The 23,469-nt window shown below is 45.6% G+C and overlaps 3 protein-coding genes across 3 annotated transcripts; all 3 read left to right on the top strand.

Annotated features, from left to right (window-relative positions):
- The first annotated feature begins 6,658 nt into the window (after positions 1-6,658).
- Positions 6,659-8,617, top strand: LOC119228844 (G-protein coupled receptor 183). Its single transcript, XM_062565112.1, has 2 exons — positions 6,659-8,346; positions 8,429-8,617. The coding sequence occupies exons 1-2, from the start codon at positions 7,294-7,296 to the stop codon at positions 8,591-8,593; spliced, it is 1,218 nt and encodes a 405-aa protein (XP_062421096.1). The 5' UTR covers positions 6,659-7,293; the 3' UTR covers positions 8,594-8,617.
- A 4,355-nt stretch (positions 8,618-12,972) lies between these two features.
- On the top strand, positions 12,973-16,628 carry gpr183a (G protein-coupled receptor 183a). Its single transcript, XM_037489643.2, has 2 exons — positions 12,973-13,148; positions 14,613-16,628. Exon 2 carries the CDS (start codon positions 14,630-14,632, stop codon positions 15,764-15,766), a length of 1,137 nt encoding a protein of 378 aa, XP_037345540.1. The 5' UTR covers positions 12,973-13,148; positions 14,613-14,629; the 3' UTR covers positions 15,767-16,628.
- Positions 16,629-19,926: 3,298 nt separating this feature from the next.
- gpr18 (G protein-coupled receptor 18) lies at positions 19,927-22,639 on the top strand. Its single transcript, XM_037487679.2, has 3 exons — positions 19,927-20,052; positions 20,589-20,639; positions 21,154-22,639. Exon 3 carries the CDS (start codon positions 21,161-21,163, stop codon positions 22,178-22,180), a length of 1,020 nt encoding a protein of 339 aa, XP_037343576.2. The 5' UTR covers positions 19,927-20,052; positions 20,589-20,639; positions 21,154-21,160; the 3' UTR covers positions 22,181-22,639.
- Positions 22,640-23,469: the final 830 nt, after the last annotated feature.

Here is a 23,469-nt window from a genome sequence, read left to right as displayed (position 1 = left end):
ACTGAAATAGATATCACAACCTCAGCCCAGGGACGGAGGGCCCCCCCCCGAGGGGGCCGTAGCTGACCACGCGGCTGGGGTTTGAGGTGCAGGGGCCCGGGGGACCCCACTGTGATCGAAGGTGGGTGCGGAGTTGTTGGAAGGTTAAGAGGAACGTGATGGTGCCTGGTTGGTGACGGTGTATTCGAAGGATTTAAGACAGGGATTCACCCTAAACGCTGCGGTTTGGGGGGGGGGGGGGGGCAAGGAGAGAAGCCCGAGCAGTGGATTGTTTTTCGAAAGGAGGTCCGAGCTGAACGCAATAAAGCTCAGAGCGACGAGAGAAGCCTCAAGTTGGCCGGTTGTCACAGCGTGACACTGATTCGGCCTAATGAGCGTAGCGCTGTCACCACACATCTGCCTCTCGTTCACTTGTAGGATCTGGCACACTCGGGACCTGCTGGAGTCTCTGCTACATGCTGGAACCGGAGACTCCAGCGCATCCCTGCGTCGGGCCCCGGCTGCCACCATCGCAAGCATGAAGAGCAGAACAACTGAATCCAACCTGACAGCAGCGAACACACAATTTCATTTGTTTAAATAAGTAGTAAAAAAGTTCGACCGACTAAAGACTGTTTCGAAATGTCACGTTGTATTAAATAACTGCAGTCGATAGTGTGTTCAAAAAGGTGTCGGGACTTTTGTACTTACTAGTATTTGTTTGCTTGGGATTGCAAACAAATCATATTATTCATTGCAGAAAAAAAGTTTATCTTCTTTATGACCTTTTTCGTTAATCAGTACGACTTTGCAGCACGTCTCGGGTCGTGTGACGGGTGTCTCAAACGATGCCCCATAGATGTCCGGACGGGTGTTTGGGACAACAAACGGCACATTGTCTTCAGCGCGCTCAATGCGATCTCAGCAGATGAAGCTGTTACAGTAATGGAATCGGAGCGCACGTGGTACATGCTGTTGATCGGAAGAGACAACAAGACAACGAGGACCACCGTATGTCCCGCGTGTGACGATGATTGGGTCGTGGTGTCTCTGATCTGCAGAGGACAGCAGTCCTCCCCATCTGTCCGCACTCCGAAGGCGTCTGCGTAGACAGAGGCAGCCACTCAGGAATTCCTCATGGGCATCCTTCTGGAAAATAGCACAAAGGTTTACCAAACATCATTGTGGCAGTGGCACCAATTATTGTTAATATACATCAAATGGCCTGGGCCCGGTCCGAGGAGCGGACTGATCACTCCAATGACGGCAACTGTCAGTCTGCCCCCCGAATGAGGAGAGCTGTTGAAATAATTAGTCCATGCCCTGTGAATAAAACAATAATACAACAGACGAGATGACATCCAAAATATGCACATGGCCTCAGATGACCTGAAAACCTGCCGCGGCACGGAGCGCACCACGAGGGCCCCGTTCTCAGCTGGTGGTCACAGGCTCATGCGGCCTTTGTTTTAAGTGCGCTACGTACGCGTCGGGGTGAAGTACACAGGTTTTCACGTGTGCACACGTCTGCAGCAGACATTGCATCCATGAGATTTGACAACAATTACTGTGTGAGATTTGCACATTTCCTCGACCGCCAAATCATTTCGTAATCATAGAGGCAGCGGAAAAGCACAACAGGGACCCGAGGTCATAAATGCGTGGGTACAATTAGAAAAAAAAATAGAGAGTCTAAGAGAGAAATTGCAAATGAGAAACAGCAGCAGAGAAGGGATTGGGAGGCCAAAGGTCGCAGCCCAGAGCTGGTGGGACTGTTTTGCTGCAGATCCTGAAGATGGTGCTGCTCAGTTGAATTTCTCAAATCACTTCAGCAGAAGTTGACTGCCAACCCCGCGTTGCGTGGAATGACAGCTGTAGTACGGCTCCTCTCCGCCGGGTCCAGATCCTGCCTCGGCTAAAGTGTCCGTGCTGCTGACCAAGTCGCTGAGTCCCTCCAAGCCTCAGGGGTGCTGCACTGTAGCTGACCTCTGACCTGAGATTCCCCAATGGAGGGGAGGGGGCTAATTGTTCAGATGATCATTGATGTATCACTCTTTGTTTGCCCGATTGACTTACTCCTTTTAAGTTAAAGCTAAGCCGCGTTTGGTCGCCAGAATAATACCAATAACTATTGCAGCAGAATTGCAGCCCTATATTGATTATTCATTAACCTTCAGCTCAGAACACAACCATTGCATTCAAATGTTTTCATAGTGTAAATTGAAATATGGGAGATTCTAATTATTTTGTCATGCAATATCAACAAATATTCCCCGCTGCTTTATCTCTGCAGAAGATAACAACTCCCCCAACTCATCTATAACCGTAGAGCCCAGAGGAGATTGTTGGGGATTTATCAAGCTAATTACTAGTGAACCTCTGGTAATTCCTTGCTCTAAGTGAGAGCAAAAGGATTTTTATGGCAACTGTACTTGGAAATTAAGAGACAGGATAAGTGAGAACCACACGGGAGGCTTTAAGGAATCCATTTTGAGTTGCGTGTATTCTTCATTGTTTGGATGAACTTTAGAGCTTTAAGAGACAATTTAATAAAATAACGATGTTTTGATTTCTGTCCAGAAATCACATCTGTGATGAAATCATTGCCTCTAGCACCAACCATCAGACCATCAAAGGTCATGAACCTGACCCGTCTTCAGCTTGCAACAAGCACGCATCATTAACACCACTATACTGACTTCATGTACGCGAACGGGGACCAATGAGAGCTTTCGGGAGTTGTGTACGCGTGTGTGTGTGTGTGCGGTGAGTTTATTTACCGCGAGGCTCGTCCGGCTCGTTCACAAGTGTGAAGTCACGAGCAGTTCAAACGGACACCAGACACGATGAGCCGGTTTGTGTTTTTAGCACAACAGGCCGCAGTGTCAACGGGGTGACATGTCACATTAAGAGAGGCTCGCCATGAGAGAGCGAGGGGGGGGGACTGTGGCTTTGAAATGATGTCGCTGCACACCTGTGACAGCAGGAAACAACGGGTCCTTCACACGCACACACGCGGCCTCGGCCATCCGTCCTGTATCTCTTTTTGGGGAAAGCATGCCGAGAGAAGCAAAGGGTGTCGTAGTGTTTTGTGGAGAAACCACCGGTGGCGTTGGTGACAAGCGTGAAGCAAAGTTTGAAAGGAGAGAGTCTTTCACGCGAGGAGTAGGGGGGGGGGGCGTGGGGTCCGAGCAAAGGCAGGCGGCAGCCGATGCGGAGGGGGGAAGGGGGGGGTGCCTGGAGGGGTAGTGATGATGAGAACAGACACGAGCCACATGAGGCCCCCTGACCACGCAGGAGTCCCCCTGCGGTGTGTCCAGCAGTCACACACACACACACACACACACACACACACACACACACACACACACACACACACACACACACACACACAAATGCATAAACGAACATAAGCACGCAACATTAACACCACTACACTGACTTTATATGATGAAAATAAAAAATAACATAAGTGAAATAAACCTGATTTTCTTTTTTTAAATCTCAAAACGTTTTGCTCAGATGAATTTTCTCCGTCGCTGTGAATAATGCACTTTATTATTTTCTGTGTCTAATTCGTAGCGGTGGTGCCCCCTCTAGTGGCTGGATGTGTTATAGCATTGCAATAGAGCACTCAAACATACTTCATGTGCACGTGTAAAAGAAGCCCCCCCCTCCCCTCAGGGAGATTGTCCATCAGTACATTGATTCTGCTGCTGTCCGGCTGAACAGCACCGAGGGGAAGTCGGTGCGATAAAGCAGAGGTAAACTTGGACCACGTGGGGGGGGGAGGTTTAACACACGATTCATTTTGGCAGCGAAAAACATCCCAAATTTGGTTAGGCATCATTTGTGGAACCACGCTGGCTGTTCGGCACGCGTCGAGGACACCAGAAGTCATTCCCAGTTTGCCTCACCAACACCCCGCTTGTCCCCCCCCCTCACACACACACACACACATCACTACCACCACCACCAGGGGTGCCTTTAAGACGATATGCCTTCTGGGGTGTTTTTTTATAGGGCTGCAGTTGACTACTGTATAATTCTCTTCAAATAAGTTTCTCACCCGTGATTTAACAACCAGAAAAAGGTCACATTTCTGAAAAGTGACTTCCATGCACGTTTCATGCTGGGTCATCACTTTCAATATCCTACGACCTTCCTGTCACGCACCCGTCAAGCGCACCCGTGTGCGTACAATAGAATACGGTAAATCAGAAAAGCAACGCATTGTGACTGGATCACAGTATTGAGTTGATTCAGAGAAAGAGGCATGGTTATGATTCCACGCTTGGAGTAGGTGTCACATGACTGACACGAAAAGGGCTCTCGATCACATTATTGTGGTGGAAATTTGACCGAATAAAGGGAGACCTACAAAGAGAAATTTGTTTTAATAGACTGTTCACAACCAACCAGCTGCTCCGGAATCTTTACCCAGAGCATCGTAGTCAGAGTTTTTATATCCTTAAAGACAGTAAATCAATGCAGACATCAGGGGGAGACATTTAAATGATAGAGATGTAGAGAGAGGGGGGTTTTTTTCAGTCTGTGGGAGTTCCAAAGGCCAAGTGGATCATTCATGAGTCGATGCACACAGTTCAAGTTGAGCTGAAGGAGAGTTCTGTGGGACCTTCCATTATAGGAACTCAGCACAACCAATTAACCCATAAGCCTCTTCATCAAAGGCAAAAAGGTTCGATGGGAGGCAAGCTCGACTGTAGCTGTGCATTGTGCAGTTCACTTTTCCTCCACAGCACACATTAACAGAAGTGATCATCTCCTTCTTTCTATGCCCTTTTGCTGTATTTAATACCGATCCCCCCCCCCCCACCCCCCCAGCAGGACAGCAAGCAAGCTCCCAACAACGACGTGTCTTTTCTAGCACACAAGATGTTTAACTCAGGGCACAGAATTAATGGAGCATGAGATGCGGGCCTGAAGTGCAGCAGGCTCCTATCCTGCAGGTGACACGAAGCTCTTGTTGTGACCTAAGTGAGCTGTATTATAACCACCTTTGACTGGTGACAATTAGTGACCTTTTGCCTTTGCAGCAGCCATCCATTTAAATTACACCAAGCCGGAGAGCGGGATGAGATACCGTGGCCAGCGTACTACCACCACTCCCACTGTACTGCTATTGTTAGCTCGGGCCCACTGTACTGTACCATTAGCCTTACAACACTGTGATGCGATATAACACACCATCAGAACAGGTGTCGTATCGCATTTGGATTATTATTGTGGCTTTAAGTAGTAATAACAGTTATTATTTTTGGCTCTTACGGTCTCTAAAAGGTTGTGGCGATGTGGACTCTAACAAGTAAATGATCTTTTGTTTTGTTTTTGCCTTAATAAGACAGATAACATTTTGAAGACAGGGATAGAGACAGAGAGAGGGGTATAACATGCAACCCCCGGACCATTTTGTAACCACGGTGATCCACAAATGTTCTTTTGTGAATAGCTAGCTTTCTATATCTGAGATGCCCTTTTGATTGCCAAAGTGATGCTGCTGCGTCTTACCTTGCAACATTTAAATAAGCAGCAGAACTGTTCTCAGAATTTGTTTCAGTCGGGATTGATTCTCTTTTAAATGTTCTGGCGGGTTGGTGGTTGAGATGCATGCAGAGGTGAAATTCTTTGAGTTGTTAGTGCTTCATCCTAACCTCACGCTTTTTGGCTTCCTTCTACATTTTCCAACAGCTCCACCTCAGGCCTGCATGGCTCCACCTCAGCTACGTTAAGTAAAAAAAAAAACCCTGAGAAACCTCAGAGGCAGGAAGGTATTACAAAACCTCACACTTAATCACTTCATCTAACCTTTTTCTCAAAAATACGCTGCACCCGCTGCAAGTGCAAAACGTGTGCACTCTTCGATTGAACTGTGGATAGACCAAAGCAACCAAACTGACATGGATTCTTCATGCATGCAGAGAAGCGACACTTATGCAACTAGTGCTCGCTCGGTTCATTTCTCTCGCTTAAAGCACGCTGTGGCTCTCTAGTATCAACTACAAATGGGGAATGTTAGGTCAATGCTCTCAGTCACCGAGTGGGTGCTATGTGTGTCACCAAGTGGGCACCCTAAAGGTCAACCATCTATATTTAGCAGTTATACTTGTTGATAGTGTTGGACACCTTACGCCTAGTTAATGGTTCAACAATTACTTCTCAAAGGCCTGTGCCGGCCTTTATCAACGGTGCTGATAGCGCTAATGGTGCTAGCTGTACAATCCACTGCAGGCAGAGGGGCCCGCTCACATGCACTCCCATGCCTGGTTAGCCTGGCTATGTGAATCTACAGGAAGCTGAAGGTCTGATAACAGCCCACACAGAGGATGTTACGATGTCATGTGGACAGATAAAGCCCTCAGAGGAAAAATATGTTATTTTATTTTTACTACCCGACATAAGTTGTATTGATGAGATTGTGATTCAATACGCTGAATGACTTTTGTCTGCTTCTTTAACTAATTAACCTCTTGATTTTGTTTTTCTTTTGTAAGATTGTTCTCATGTAATGAAGGGACACACAGCTGATGCTACAGGGCATCGCAGTTTGAGGCCCCTGAGCGAGCATCAGGTTGTGTCAATGTGTCTGTCATGTATATGTCCTACTTGTATACCTTTATAAATGTAGATTCATGAGTCAACCGGTTGTTGCGTAGGACCTTTTCCGACTTTATATTCAATGGTCATATCAAGCTCATCACTGTGTACTTTTGTACATCGATGCTTTGACAACATTTACAAAACGTTCATGTTGAGTTCAATGAATTGAGACACAGACAGAGTAAGGGTTATTTCATTCAAATAAAAGTAAAACAATAACAATAGTAAAATGTCACAAAGACATAGAAATAAAGGATTCAGTTTCACGACACGTCTTCATTTAGCTATTATACTATTCCAGTTGAGAGGGCTATATTATCACATTTCTTCCCAAATAGTTATTAAAAGGACACTGAGCTGTAAAAGACTGAGCGATGCACGGTGCACATTCTACAGACCACGACAGGTTTAAGTGACTCAGTCTGACAGACATATGATGTCAACAAAAGATAGGTGGGATTTGAAAGCTGCATTGAACCTTTTCAGAGGCACTTCAAGACGCCCAACTCCATTTACAACCAGAACCTCCAGACTCCAGAGGGTAAACAGCTGGGGGAGCGTTTCTCTTCCTGTAAGTACCACCATATATTATCTTTTCTTGTATGTTTAGCTCAGTTCCTTTGCTCTGCGGTTCCTTTGCTCACCCTTTTAATTTTCCTTTCCCTTTTGATTCATGACTTCCATGCTTTTCTCACAATGTCAGGTAAGATGGCATTTGAAAACAGCACCCCGGACCCTGCGAACCACAGCAGCTGCAACGTGTTCGTCTACCAGAGGTCTGCCGTGGTGCTCTTCCCCATTTTCTACTCGGTGGTGTTCATCATCAGTGCGTGTGGAAACAGCTTGGTCCTCTACGTGATCTGCCAGAGGAAGCAGAAGTTCAACTCCACCTCGGTGTATCTGGTCAACCTGGCGCTGTCCGACTCCCTGTTCACGCTGGCACTGCCTGCACGAATCGTGTATTACATCCGCCACTTTGACTGGCCCTTTGGGGACCTTCTGTGCAGACTGACCACGCTCCTCTTCTACGCAAATACCTACGCAGGTAATGCTGGTGGCTTCTGCCTCCTCACGTTCCGACTTTCCACGTTGGACGTTGTGTGCTTAGAGACCTCAATGTTTCTACATCTTCTACAAAGTCAGCTCAGGCACTGTTCAACTTTCATGATCTCTGGTTATTATCTGTGGAACTGTGTATTTGGATTGGCGGTCACATCCCTCTTATCTCTACCAGGTATTGGCTTCATGACCTGCATCAGTCTGGATCGATACCTGGCCGTGGTGCATCCACACCGGCTGCAGTGTTTGCGGAGCGCGAGGGTGGTCCGCGGGGTCTCCTACGTGGTCTGGGCTCTGGTCTCCCTGGAGGTAGCCCCCCTGCTGTTCCACAGCATGCTGCGCGAGGACCAGGGAAGGCGAACCTGCATGGAGTACTTGAACCTCGAGGGCTCCCGCTTGACGCCGTACCTCCTGCTGCTGGCCTGCGCCGCCTCCTTCTGCTGTCCGCTCGCCGTCATCGGCGGCTGCTACGCCAAGATCAACCTGAAGCTGCGGGCCGCAGCCGAGCCCGGCTCGCTGACCGCCGCATCCAGGAGGAACCGCAGGGTCAACGCCATTATTCTCCTCATTCTCCTGACTTTCACCGTGTGCTTCGGCCCTTACCACCTCAACGTCATGCAGTTCATGTCCAGGAAGATACACCACCAGGTGACGTGCGAGGAACTGAGGGCCTTCAAGGTGTCCTTACAGGTAAGGGACCCCCCCCCCCCCCCGTTAAGTCTCCCGTTGATTGTTTTTTTTACTCCGCATAATCCACCCTCTCTCGCCGCAGATCACAGTTTCGCTCATGAACTTCAACTGCTGCCTGGACCCAGTCATCTACTTCTTTGCCATCAAGACGTACAAGAAGAGGGTGCTGAGGCTGTTAAAGGACTGTCTGTATACTTCCGCCGCCTCCTCCAAAATCACAGCTGACAACAGCAGCAGCAACACTTGAGGGGGAAGCAGGGCTCGGCTCTGCGGGAGGCACACAACCGTAGGGCCTGTTTTAATCCCTCTCTGTGGAAAAGACTAACGAGTCTTTCACTTATAGAGATATTGTGGCATGTTCTATACGCAGTGGATACTCATTAAAATGAAACATCAAATGTGCAAAACACAAAACAAATGTATGTTTGTTTGGAAAGACTGTGTAGGATTTATTCTTCCATGTTTCTGTTTTTACATTTGAGCTTATTGCTTTTTATGCATGTGTTAGTTCATCCATATAGTAATGTGAAAAGGAATTTAGCATGAATCAGTCTGTGTGGGGGTAACTGTCTCAAATGTGCTTCTGACTGTAAAAAAAACATTTGATGTTATTATCAGATTACAACTGCAAATTTCACTTCCTTATTCTCGAGAAACAAGCGGTCGAACCCAAACAAATAGTAGTAAAGTGTGTTGTTACTTTATTATTGGACATGGAAGCTGCTGCTATCATGTGGACTCACATGGTCCAAACAGCTACATATGGCGCAAGAAATGTGGTTACAGCGAAGTGAGGCCGTGTCCCATATCTCTGTTTCGTAGCCACATCTTCTGTGTGGGAGTAGCCTACGCAGTCACCGCTTCCTCACCCACCTTTCCTGCTCCCCCCCACCAGCCCCACTCCAGCTGGGTCCCACCTCTCGTGATTGGCCTGTGCTGTGCTGTGTGTGTGTGTGTGTGTGTGTGTGTGAAGCAGGTGCACGCTCTCAGTTTGAGAGGCAGAGTGCCATATTTATTTTTAACCTCTAACATTTCCTGCCTTTTTGCAACCGGTGCCCTTTTTATTTTGCATAAAAACGAATGTGCGCATATTGTGACATAAAGGTGTTCCGTTGGTTTGAATGGATTGGTATGAGCAATATGTTTCAAATGATTGTATGATCGAATTCTAAAGACACACAATACCCAAATTATAAACATGGTGTTTTTGTTTTGTTTGTAATCCATAAGATTAAAGCAAATTTGTGGAATAATCTTAAATCCAGCTGTTCTGGGAGTCTGCTCTCTTTTTTATTTGAAAGATATTGATGCAAGATATTGTGTGTGTGTGTGTGTGTGTGTGTGTGCGCATGCATGCCTGTGTGTGTGTGTGTGTGTGCGTGTGTGTATGTGTGTTTTTGTCTAAATTGGGCCACATTAACATCTACAGTGGGGGTTTGGTTTGTCCATCGTGGGCCACTGTAGAAAGATGGAGACCAGGAGGACATGCTCTGTTTGTAGTTATTAAACAGCTTGTTCTCAAGTGAATAAAACACACGGAATGATACTTTTAGGTTACTCACCAATAACATTCATTATTGTTTTTGTTTTTTGTGCCAGTAAAGTGTTACACTGTTCCTGTAAGTGAGCGGATTTGATCTAAATGCTGTTCATGAGAGACATGAACAGCATTTAGATCAAATCACTTATAGATAATGCCCAGACGAGACAAACAACCACTTGTGGTGATTTTTTGTGCTTTGCTGTCACAAAGAAAAGCTTCTTGTGCTTTTGATCTACTGAAGCCAGTACTGAAGTGCCTAAACCTTTGTTCTGAAGGGCTGAAGAAGTACTTTAGGACACATGGTGGCCAACAAAGGGAATAAAATGATGTGTTAATATAGTTGAAAAGGAGTTTTGGGTTCTTGCTTTCAGACGGCTGAGCCAAGCTAACCAATATTGTCACATGAATGCAGTGCTGTTGGTAATACACAACTAGATGTACAGCTATATAGCTGTACATTGTTATTCATTATTTTGAGTTAATATTTTGTCGATTTACATGTGTGCTGGTATTTTGTCCGGTTACCGATCAATATTAAATACCTCAGATGACAACCACTGGGTCGCAATGTTCCAAATCCATGTAGATAACTGAAGGTATAAAAAGAGCTTTTGTGTGCAATGGTGTTTAGAATTTATTGAGGGGGAATCTGAGTGAGCAGCACAGACGCATCCTGCTGCGACGAGGTTACAGCCGAAGCTCCACAGCGTCTGTGCCAGAAGAGGGCGCTGCAGTCTGAGAAGGGCTGCCTTGTTTCATGGGTCTGTATTGGGTGTAGAAAGTACTGACGATGTATAGTGCATGAGATGGGACGGACCTAGGATAAGGCTACAACGTATTTCTTACTAAAAATAAATTGTTTGATGGTTGTGAAACTCTAGAAACACCTTGAAAAATGTGTTGGTGTGTTTACAGTCAAACCATGAAATGTATTTAATGGGGTGATGGTGGCACATGGAGCAGCGTGGTAAGCTGCAAGGTTGGTGGTTTGAATCCCGGCTGCCCTATGTGCCACGTCTAAGTGTCCCTGAGCAAGACACCTAACCCCTAATTGATCCCCAGGCAAAATGTAAACCATGAGTTTAAAAATGTAATGTAAATGACATGTAATGTATTTACTTCGGTAAATATTGCAACTTTCCAATGGTTAAAAGTATTGTTTTACAGTTGCCGTTTTTTTGTAAATTTCTTGCACAACCAATTCTTTTTTTTCTTTTTTTCATGAATAGCCCTAGAAGTTTCCTGTGTACACTGTTGCAATCTGAACCACGTGTGAACTGGGGAGTTGCACACTATCACACTACAGTCTGCTGTGTTCATCGTGAACAGCTTCTTAATAAAATAGTCATCATGTACAATCTCCTTTTAGACTTTAAGAGGAAAATGTGCATTAACATCAGGTTGCTATTATCTCAGAAGAGTCTGTACATTAGATGATCGGCCAAAGGTCGAGAGCCGCATGTTGTCATCCTAGTCCGATAAAAGAAAAGGTCTCACAGAGGTTTGTTCCTTCCAGTCGGCAGCGTGATCAGGATCACGTTGACTAAGAGCCATATAGGAGAAGTTGAAAATAAAGGTCCGTTTGCCTCCATGTGACATACTAAGTAAAGAATAAAGGGCATTGTTTATTTCAACAGATATCACACAAGCGGATTTCCTTTTTAGAGCTTTTTGGCTCATAACTTCCTTAATTATGCACAGGATATGCAGAGAACAGATACCCATCAAATGCTGCCAGCAGTGTGCAGATTTCTCTGTGTTTCTGCACATTTTGGTCGGAAATATTATCTTTTTTGTGTAGTCACAATAGTGTTACATTTTCAACAGGGACGGAGGGTCGGAGGGTCCCATTAGTAGCGTCGGGTCAGCCGTCTGGTCCGGCCGTCTGAGGCCCAGTGACTCAGACCCACAAGTTGCGGCCGAGGGGAAGTCGGACTTGTTTTGAACAGAGGAAGGTAACGGTCAACATAAAAGTGAGGAAAACAAGTGCTTCTTACAATTCGATCTAGGGTTTTTCTGCATTTCTCTTGATTGCAGAAAGAAACCGATTTTAAAGGAAAGGAGGGTGGTGGTGGGGTGGGGGGGGGGGGGGGGTGTTTAAAGGTGTGAAACCGCAAGGCAGCAGTTTGTACCCAATGCTCACGGTGAACCAGAACAAAACTTGATAACACATTTTCTTCCATATTGTAAGGCTTGACCACATCTTACATTTCCAATGGTCAAGCGTCTCTGCGTTGTGAGAGTACTTTGCTCCACCCCTCACACGCGGCGTTCAGCCTTTCATCCGTGTGCCACAGGATGTCAGTGGGGGTTTTGGGGCCATGTGCCACCTTCAACGTACACTACTGACACCAAAAAGCCTGATTTATCTCGGTCACCTGAGATGCGAGATCAGTCCAGAGTTGTGGGTCTTCTTCTTCATTTTTGAAAGTCATTCTAAGCTCTAAACATCAAAACAAAGGTGCTTCTGAAACAAAGGGGAAGTTCCACTGCCACTCATTTTGTGAGAAAAACCGAGTGGCCCATTGATCAGAAACTGGAGTTTGAAAACAAACAGGGACAAAATGAGAGATTTTTCAAATGTTTCTGAATTATTGGTGTAAGTGTCTTCTTCATACGTACACATAAGTACACAAAAAGCTGGGTATCCGCCCAAAAAAAGCAACTGTGGACAATTTCATCTGTGCAGCTGAAGCCACATCCTCAGAAAAAGCCACACACACGCACATAGATATGAACACACACACACACACACAGGCATAGGCACACACAAATACACACACGCATGCTGTAGGAAAACAAGATTTTTCATACCCAAAATATGTGTCACACATGCCCAGCAATGGTAACCCCCTCCCTCCCCCCCACCTTCTGAGATCAATTATCAGAGGACAAATGTCATTACACACGTCAGCATTTTTTTAATGAAATCAGTCAAGTGTTTCAACACTAGTGTGCCGGGAAAAAGAACATTTGTAAGGTTTAGTAAAAGAGAGAGAAGCACACACACCCATGTTGGCAGAGAAAGAGAAAGAGAGAGCGTGAGAGTGAGAAAGAGAGAGAGAGAGAGAGAACTTCAACAGGATATTTTGTCACTATGGTTACAGGCAGCAGATCCTGATTGCTGTATGTCATGCGGCTCTAATCGAGAACGGTTTACTGTGCTGGTGTCAGGACCGCCCTTATGGTACGGATAAGACTCAAGTCTTCTGGATCCATGTGACTTGCAGCAGAGGGAAAACACACTCCATCTGTGAAGGTAGGCTCCCATGCGCAACCTCTACTGTTTTTTAAGCGTCATGTCAAACGGTTGCTGGTGACACAGCACGGCGTGCGAAGTGATGATTGCGATTACATTCAGCTATGTTGGTTTTGCAATTCGGCTTCTTGTGGATTTAGGTTGGGGTAGACGTTGTGTTGTATCTTAGGGTCAGATATCTACTCTGAAAATAATGGCACATTTAAGCATATTTTATATTGTCTTATGAAAAAAGTTTGCTCTTTTTTGAAGGAAAATCCGCGGTTAAAATACGTCCGGAGTTACAAAACCCGCCGCAGTTGAGAGGCAAACCAGTGCCAATGGAACAGTATGCAGAATTGTTTTTGACATAAAACCGTTATTTACAGATTGCTCCCGTGTGTGGATTAATGCCATCAAAAAGAAAAAGTCGATTAGAAAAAGTCGTTGTTTTTTTCTTCCCTTGTGCCAATGAGCCAGGAAGCGTGTTTCTTTTGTCCGCCGTGCGCTCCATCAGAGCTTCTGGTAATTTGGGCTCCAACAATATGACCATTCAACAGCATGCCATTCTGAGGCAGAGCACCCTGGGGAAGCGTACTTCCTCACAGACGAGGTCGTCTCTCAACGCGCAGCTTTTCTCGTTTTCCATTCGGAGTAAATGTGAGAGTGCTGCAGCTGGATTCGAAATCCCAGTGATGCCGTGTTATTGTTCACAGACTCCCTCCATGTCACTTTTTTAGCTGAAAACAACAGCCACTTCCTCTGAGTCGGACAGTGGAGGACAGTTAGTAAGTCTTCAAACGGCTGGAAACAGATATGATTTTAAAGATTTGAATGATGTTCTGAACGTCAAACGATAAGCTTTATTTTCAAGTACAAGCTTATTGCTAAATGGGATGTGAAAACGGAACAGATGCTTCACGTCAGACACCCAAAAGATCATCTGACTCAATCCCTGTTTTTGTTTTTTACATAACTTTCACCTTTTGGGTGAGGAAATGCAAAGGCTTGATTGTGCAAGGTGTTGGTGAGTGACTAATGAAAAAGAGAAGTTTGGTATCTGTCGAGCTGCATTAAAAAACCACATGGTGGCACCACACACCAGGGAATCAATCGTTTCTGCATCATATGAGCCTGATACTTTGGTGCAAAGATAAAGGTGAGAGTTGAAGTTAAAATGGTTGCTTGGTAAATCAGCTGAGAGTTCGCCAAAACTGCTCGAAAGACAGCGATGTTGCCTTTGAGACTTGATTCATTGTTGTAGAGACCTTTTGATATATGGTGAAATCTTAAGAGGGTGTTAAGTGTTCAACATCATCTTATATTTCATTACTCTTCTATTTACTATAGACAGTTTTAGGTTTAGCCAAAAGAAATGACAAATACTGCACCTTCCCTTTTGAAAGCAAGATCTCGAAAGAGTTTCATTTCAACACAGACTCAGATCCGAGTAGAGAGACATTTATTTTTTTCTCTATTTTGCAGGTAGTGGTTCCAAAAATATGAAGATGGCTTCTGCAGTGCCTGTGATCGTCTTCACCTCCCCCAACAATGATTCTAACAAGACCACCTGTGACACCCTGTACGCCCACCGGGACTACGCCAGGGTCCTCATTCCTCTGTTCTACTGCGTGGTGTTCCTGGTGGGGCTCCTCGGGAACAGCCTCGCCTTCCATGTCATCCGTCCCAATATGAAGAAGATGAACTCCACCACCTTGTACTCTCTCAACCTGGTTGTCTCCGACATCCTCTTCTCCCTGTCCCTCCCCCTGAGGGTAGTCTACTACGGCCTGGGCTTCCACTGGCCTCTGGGCGAGACCATGTGCAAGATCTCAGGATTCATCTTCTACATCAACACCTACTCCGGGGTGAACTTCATGACCTGCCTCAGCGTGGACCGCTTCATCGCCGTGGTCCTGCCTCTGCGGTTTGCGCGGCTCAGGAAGGTCAGCAACGTGCGCTACATCTGCGTGGGCGTGTGGCTGCTCGTCCTGGCGCAGACCCTCCCCCTGTTTGGAATGCAAATGACCAACTTGGAGCCCGACGGCTACATCACCTGCATGGAGTACCCCAACTTTGAGAAGGTCGACAACGTCGCCACCATACTTATCGGCGCCGTCTTCCTGGGCTACGTCATACCCCTGGTCACCATCCTCGTGTGCTACTCCGTCCTGTGCTCCAAACTCCACTTCTCGGCCAAGAGCAACCATCTGACGGAAAAGTCGGGCCGGAGCCGCAAGGCCATCGGCGTGATCTGCTGCGTGTCCCTGGTGTTCATCGTCTGCTTCAGCCCCTACCACATCGACATCCTGCAGTACATGATCCGCAAGCTGGTGTCGAGCCCCGACTGCGTGGAGTTTACGGCCTTCCAGGTGTCGCTGCACGTCACCGTGTGCCTGATGAACCTCAACTCCTGTCTGGATCCCTTCATCTACTTCTTCGCCTGCAAGGGCTACAAGAGGAAACTCCGGAAGCTGCTGAAGCTGCACGTCAGCATGTCCTTCTCCAGCGCTGTGAGGACGTCACCCGAAGGCTCCTCCAAGGACGTCCTCGATGGCAACAAGATCCAACTCAACAGCTGTACAGTGGGCTCCCCCATCGAGAGGCTCACAGAGAGGAGGTATCACCAGGGCGAGTAGATGGAGCAACCGAGGCACCAAGAGCTGCACAAGAGGCGAGGACCTTTTAAGCTTGAGGCCCGCTTTAATCAAGGCAAGTCAAACCGTGTCTTGATTGTCCTTGAACATTGGAGTGAACTCCCCTGTAATTTCAGGACTTACGCCATCTGGATCCGAGAGAAATCTAGCTGTTAACATAAGGACAGTTTGTGCCTCAACAGAGCGACAGAATGAAAATCCAGCACTTCCCTTGTTTACATATTTAGTTATTAGTTTTAGTGAATATCTCAGGGAAGCAGAGATCAAGGCAGCGATGGAACAAAAAATGACTGAATCCAAAACGTAAATGGGAGCGTTTCCTGAGATGGACGGTCAGTTAAGCAAGTCTTGTTTAAATTCCTATGCACCGGAAAAGCTCAAGTACAGTGTGTAAAGAGTGAAGTGAATGAATGAAAATCGAAGGTGTAATATTGACAATAACCTCACATCTGGTCCCATACTCAAAGCGTTACTTTTAAGAACTTACGGTAGAGGCCAACACCAGCTTCAAGACAAAATCACACCCACAACCTCAGTTCTTATTTTCCGCACAGTGTAATACCTCAAAAAAGTGTACACTTATTATTTCAACAGCCTGCCGACTGAATTGACCCTAATTAATGGGAAAGCACAATAGATTTGTCCGTTTTAGTGTTCATTTTCTTGTTGTAAAAGTTGGTTTGGTCTGTGATATCATTTCATTTAGTAAATGTCTTTTTCTTGTGAACATACTGTAGTTATGTTTACATGCAGTGCTATTCTCCACAATGTAAAGTGTTTATTTCCCGAGTTCCACCAAATGTGCATAATATTTCTCATTAAACATTGGCTGAGCTAATTCTTTGGGTATTTTGAAGCTTGCAGTCTTCTTTGTTGGTGCGTTGCTGCATTTATAGGAAGGAATGTAACCCTAACCCTGGGAATACCATATTGACTATCTTCATTTAGCTGCTTCTCCACCTATTAAATATTCCATAGTACAACTTATATTTCTAGTAATAAGTACACACTTTGTCCTGATATATTATATAATATGCAAAAGGCCAATACGGTGAATAATTAGCGGACGTTTTCTTTCTACAATCCAACCTTGCAATCCCCACATGATTAAGGTGCTTTAAGGAATTAGATCACGGTAAAAAAAAACAACTAAAAAACAGCTTTGGGGATTAGTACCAGTAAGTAGTTACGGGGTTAAAAGGACAACTTGCTGGTCTGTAGCATAATGGCAAACAGTCGGTAGCCCGAGAGGCCAGATCTGTTTTCATCACTCCCACATTACTCTGCACTCAGGAACGTGAAGGTCACGCTGCCTTCGTTGGAGGCAGGTGAAAATCGGGCTGTGCAGAATCACGCTGTGAATATGAACATAACTCATGGGAAGCATCAGGTTTAGCACCAAATCACGAGCAGGCCTCTGCGGTTGGTAGGAAGCTCAAAAAGTGTGATGTACAACAGAATCAACACACACAGAGGAGCTACACTCACGCTGTATGCTGACTCCCTGATCATTACGTTATAGTCTACCTTTTCGGTGCTCTTTTTGATGTTTTACTAGTACTCTGGAACAAGCCGCTCATTTTTCTCTTTGATGTGTTACAGGCTTAGTAAGCTCACCACAACAGTCATCGTGATAAGTTTCATATTCGACTGTTATTTATTTACCTGTACATCGAAAAATCCCTTCTCGGAAAAAGCATTTATTTGTGATGTCTGTTGCTACGGACGGTTTGTAAAGCACGGGGGGGAAAAAAAAGCGGGCAAATCACACCCACAATGTATCTCAACCATCCCCCATGTGTCACAATACCCATCCGCCGGGCCTAAACAACAGCTGCCCCGGAAACAAGGCCCAGGGCGGGACAGTTGAGCAGATTTCATCATGGCGATGATGAAGCCCAACAACCAGCAAAGCTCCCGGCAAGTTAAAAACAGCTCGACACTTCAGCACAGCACAAATCAATGACAGGGTACGAGGTTCTTCATCAATTCATTAAAGTCATTAAAGCAAAAATGGCAAATGTGACCTAGATGTTTACATAAACAACACATAAATGATCTAAATTCTAAGTCATTTGACTGATGACCACTGTATTTAAAAGAGATGAAGCAAATTGCCACTTACTTCATCTCTTCCCTTTTCCTCTGTCCCCTGGTTAAAGGAAAGCTCTTGTTTTAAGAGGAATCTACCAGGACAATGTATCTATACATGAAGATGATTTTTCAGTTCTACTGTAACATCACTCGGACCTTCGTTTTGCAGAATGGTATCTTGTCGTGCAGAGTCTCAAACAATGATTTTATCTTCATGGGGGAAACTTTCTCTGCTCAGCCTGAAAGTTGTCTAAAGGTCAAGCGTGAGAATTTGTAGATGGTTTCCAATCCAGTCAAACAGCCATGAGGCCGGGGTTTATGTGTTAGAACGTGTTGTTGTGATATGTGTTATTTCTGAAGTTACACCAAAAAGGGAAAACTTTGTGTTTGATGAATGTTTTGCATACAAAGATAAAAATAGCTATGGTTTCAAAAACAATTTTCAGTGGATTATATACCACAGAAACATATTTATCAGTATCATATTCCATTGAATGCCACACACGGCCCCTTTAAGACACACACCCAAATTATTAATTAAAGACGAGTATTTTTTTATGTCTTGGTAAGAATGTCTGGAGGGGCTCTTTAACTTTTAGAAATTAAGCAGCCAGTGAAAGACAGACAGAAAGAGGCAGACGGCCGTAAAAATGGGGACACGTGGCACAAAAGGAGACATCCAGACAGAACAATAAAGACAATGTTTAGAGAGATACAATTCTATACTATTATTACAAATTGTAATGTATTTGACCAAAAAGTCTGCTAAGTCACTGTGGATTTCCACAGAACCTGACGCATGATATTGTTCCTGTGACACAACTTGTGCTTCAACCTCAGACGACCTGTGCAGTGACGGGGCTCGGCCTCTAGAGGGCAGTGTGACACTGGATCAAGTGGGGACGGTAACAGGAAGTTAAACGGATCCCCCACAGGGAGCTTCTACCGCATCTATATATTGACAGGTGTAACCGCAGTATCAATTCATCTTTGTTGGTTTGATATTAAACTAGATTGGCAGAGTATAACACCAAATGATTGTAGGAAAGTGCAAAAAGACAGAAGATAAATACCCGTCACAATGAATAAACTTTTATTGTTTTACATATATATATATATATACACATATATACTGTACATACAGGCGAATTTTAAAATGGACTTATTTATTATTGAATTTACTGAAGCAGCCACATGACAAGTATCAAAGAGAGGAAAACATTGCACAGACTGTTGTCATAACAACATATTGCAATGAACACAAAGCGCCATCTGGCACGAGATTTTTTAAGACACATCGAGAGGACAAGCAGATAGATAGTTATTCCCTGGGAATAAGAATTAGCCTGAATGAGCAGCTTCCTGTGCACAACACTGTGATGAAACAAAAGAATGGAAGTGAGTTCAGCACCAACATCTATAACGGGAGTGGAAAGCACCAGAGAGGAGTTTGGATTTTGCAACGTGCTCCGAGCCAAATGTTCTAGTTGTCACCAGCTAACCCCTCCCCCCCCTCACACACACACACACACACACACACACACACATTAATCTGTATTCAATCCAGGTCCGGCCTGACCTTGAGCTACTTTACCTGAGGTATGCGCTTTGCATCCATTAAGTCGAGGTGGTGTAAAACCATCTCCCAGCATCAGCGTGAAGTGTCTATTACCGCCGTCTTATTTCCTGTTTATATGGCGACTGCCTCAACATCCTGTTTTTAATTACTTCTCTCCAGCAGCAGATGCTTCTCACAGCAACCTGCTGTGGATTACTCCCCTGAGAACTAATGTGCTGTGACAGACCCCACTTTTCCAATCAATAACTCGCCCTAAATCTGCCATCTCTCAGCCTGCCAAACCCACTCCCACTCTTAATGGCACATCATTTTCTGTAAGGGGGTTGTAATTGCACACTGTGGAAAAGCTGTAGCCCTTTGTGTTGTGACTACGTGGATACTGTAAAGGAATCTCACAGTACAGAAACTCCACTGCACAGGAAGTGGCTGGGGGCTTGACGCCGTTGTTCAGCCCACTCACCGTTTCCATCGAATTACCCTTTGAGAAAAGAAATTCATACTTCCCTTTTTGGGCCGAATGCGCCGATAAATCGTCCCTCGCCGCTTCATAAACCGGGTGACGCCAGCTTGTCAAGATGTTTGTCTGATTTCTGTGGTGAGTGCTGTCTTTTATTGCTCAGGGGAGACGATCTGATCTGTTCGTACTCTCAGACAGACGGGGAAAGGGGGGGGGGGGGGGGGACTCATTTTGGCAAACTTGTACAGTCACTCGATGTATTTGTGTGTTGCTGGACAAACTTGTTGTTATTCTGGTTCTTTACATAAATCAGGGTTTTTTTTCACATATTTAATGATCAGCCACACTTTGTGCAGAGAGGATGGCACAGTTGAGATACTGACACAGATGCCAGATAATTTATTGTCAAGAAAGCATCGACTTCTATACATATTTCACTTCCACATTGTTATTCCATTCTGCACAGTGTCATGTGTAAAAATGTTTGCTTCTTTTTGCAACTTTTGCAATATTAATACCTAAGGACACATATCTTTTTCTCTTCCTCTGTTACTTTCAGTTCAACATCACGCCATTTTAAAATAGATATTCAAATTATTCAGCAGTAGGTCCGGTAAACAAATGTCTATGTATCCATTTTTATTGTGTTATCTGACTATTCTTTTTTTTCATAGACTTCACATTTTGTGGACTCACGAGGAGTAACTTCTACATAATGTTTAAAAGTAAGTTGTGTTACCTTCTCTTTATAATCTTCAAATCTAGCAGATTATTCATCAAACTGTGTAATCATGTGTTATTGTAGGTGATGGTACAGTCCGCTTCCCTTTAGTGGGTTCCAGGGGGGCTGGAGTCAACCACAACTTAGCATAGGGCCACAGACAGTGTACAGACACTAGCCAATAGCAGGACAAAGAGAAAAACAACCACTCTCTCTCCTGTTCTTACACCTACCGACAATTTGTAGAGTCCCCCAGAGCATTTCTTTGGACTGTGAGAGGAAGCCAGAGTGCCACCTCTCAACACACATTGTATACTCATTCCATATTTTATACTTGGAGAAACTCCAAAATATCCCTTTTTCCGCATTAGATCTTTGCGAGTATGACATGACCTTTCAACATAAGTTAATTAATAAGACCTCTGTTCCAATCATGAAAACAAAAAGGCTATGAAAGGCAATGATGATGAAGGAACTGCTGAAGTGAAATAAAGACCTGTCTTGCTTTATTTCGTAAGTTTCAGAATGAGGCTGGATCTAAACTTCTCCAACATGTCTGAGGGGTCCGGCGTCGTGCGCCCAGAGCAGGGGTCGGTGGAGTACCGCGTGGCAGGCCTGGTCTTCTACTCCTTCGTCTTTGTCATAGGGGTGGTGGTCAACATCACAGCTCTGTGGGTGTTTTCTCTCACCACCAAGAAGAAGAACTCGGTCACCGTCTACATGATAAACGTGGCGGTGGTGGACCTCACCTTCGTCCTGCTGCTGCCCTTCCGAATGGTTTACCACCACCAGGACTACTGGCCCTTCGGGGACATTTTCTGCCGGATCATAGCCGCTCTCACCATCTTCTACCCCTCCATGGCCCTGTGGCTGTTTGCTTTGATCAGCGCAGACCGCTACATGGCCATCGTCCAGCCAAAGCACGGCAAAGAACTCAAGAACATCCCGAAGGCCGTGGTGGCAAGCCTGGGCGTGTGGCTCATGACCCTGGGCAGCACCGTGCCCCTGCTCTTCTCCGGGGAAGACCCAGACCGTGTCTCCAACTTCACCACCTGCATCAAAATGCAAGACATCATCTACATGCGCAACGACAACCCCGTGAACTTTGTGCGACTCATCTTCTTCTTCCTGGTGCCCATATGCATAATGATCGGCTGCTACGTCGTCATCGTGGACAACTTGATTCACGGGCGCACCTCCAAGCTCAAACCCAAAGTGAAGCAGAAGTCCATCAGGATCATCGTCACGCTGATCGTCCAAGTGCTGCTGTGCTTCGTGCCCTTCCACGTGTGCCTGGTGCTCCGCTTGGTGGGGACGGGCAGAGACGGGGGGTTCAGCACGTGGGCGGTCTTCACCACCTTCCTGATGAACCTGAGCACGGTGCTGGACATCATCCTGTTCTACATCGTCTCCAAGCAGTTCCAGGACAGGGTGATCAGCGTGATCCTGTACCGGAACTATCTGCGGAGCGTGAGGCGGAAGAGCAGGCACACGCACACGGGCAGCATGCGGTCATTGAGCAACATGACCGGCGCGATGATATGAGGCAAGCTGCGCTTTGGCACAATGTAACGCTGAATGCTTCGCTGGGTACGGGGGGTTCTACGCGAAAGGGATTAAAAACTCAATGAATTTCCGAGGCGTGATTTACACTCTGAGTACGGGAGTGCTGCTGTTGTGGCAACAAACATCTGTGTTTTGGAGCGGAGTGACTCACCCATGAGAGATGTTTTCTGGTGCATATTTTTGAGTGTCTGCAGCTCAGGTGTAACACATGCTGGTGAAAAATAAAGCTCACAAAACAACAGAGCCCAAAGAACCTCTTATAACTTCTTACTTCGTTATTAGTGTAGACTCGTCTCAGCCACTTCAACCAACTGCAATACGAAAGTGCTTGACTGCCTTCACAGTGGGGGAGGTTTGTGATGGAGGAAGGCCAACAGGAAAAGATGGTGGGTTCTGAAAAGGTCGCTGCTTCTGCTTCGGTCTCCGCACCACAGCTGCAACTGAGCGCTGCCTCGTGGCTTGAACAGAGACATCAACACTGCCAGATGTCACCCGTATGCTTGACATGCTGTAACCCCAACCTATTTGTGGAGTCGCTCGAGATGTTTTAAACCCAAACCGCCGTTGACCAGGAAGTTGTTGTTAGCTCATCCACCAGGTGATGGCAGCATGGCACAGCTAGACCTTATCTACCTGCCACAAAACTGCTTCTTCTTTACTTTTAAAGTCGATGGTTTAAGATTTTTACTTCTCTGCTATAGGGATCTGTTTTTGTTTCTGCTTTTTTACCCCCTTCAGCCCCCCAAAAGGATGTTAACTGCAGTCGTACCGGCTTCCTCAACCCAGTAGTCAGACTAAAGTGTGTTGATGGTGCAACGCAAGTCATTGATTAGACCTTAAATGATTCAGCCACTTGAAGTGCATTTACAGTAAAATCCTCAAGAGATGTCAGCGGGTCTATTTACTGGATTTAAAGTAATGGTAACCTTTAAAGAAACAACCTTTTTGCTGCTCAGTGTAAGCACTGAGGTGCAAAGGACTGCTTGGATAAGTTATTTCCCAAATGGCGGACGAGTGTTGAGCTACAAGGGTGGTGAATGGGTGACATTGTTATATCTATGGAGAGACTCATTGAAATGAAGGAGCACAAACTGACTAACTTGTTCAAATGGTCGTGTTAGTGTGTCTGTCACACATACACAGTCTTGACTGGATTACACAGGGAGTGAGTGTAGCTGAGTAACGATGTACAGTCTCAGTCTCAGTCAAGATGGGCTGTGGTGTGACCACATCGCATCATAGCCTTTTTCTGAATGGTTATCTTAGGC

This window comes from Pungitius pungitius, chromosome 10 (assembly GCF_949316345.1).
Source record: "Pungitius pungitius chromosome 10, fPunPun2.1, whole genome shotgun sequence".
Classification (NCBI taxonomy): domain Eukaryota; kingdom Metazoa; phylum Chordata; class Actinopteri; order Perciformes; family Gasterosteidae; genus Pungitius; species Pungitius pungitius.
The sequence above is the reverse complement of the archived record's forward strand: the minus strand, read 5'-3'. Positions and strand labels throughout refer to the sequence as shown.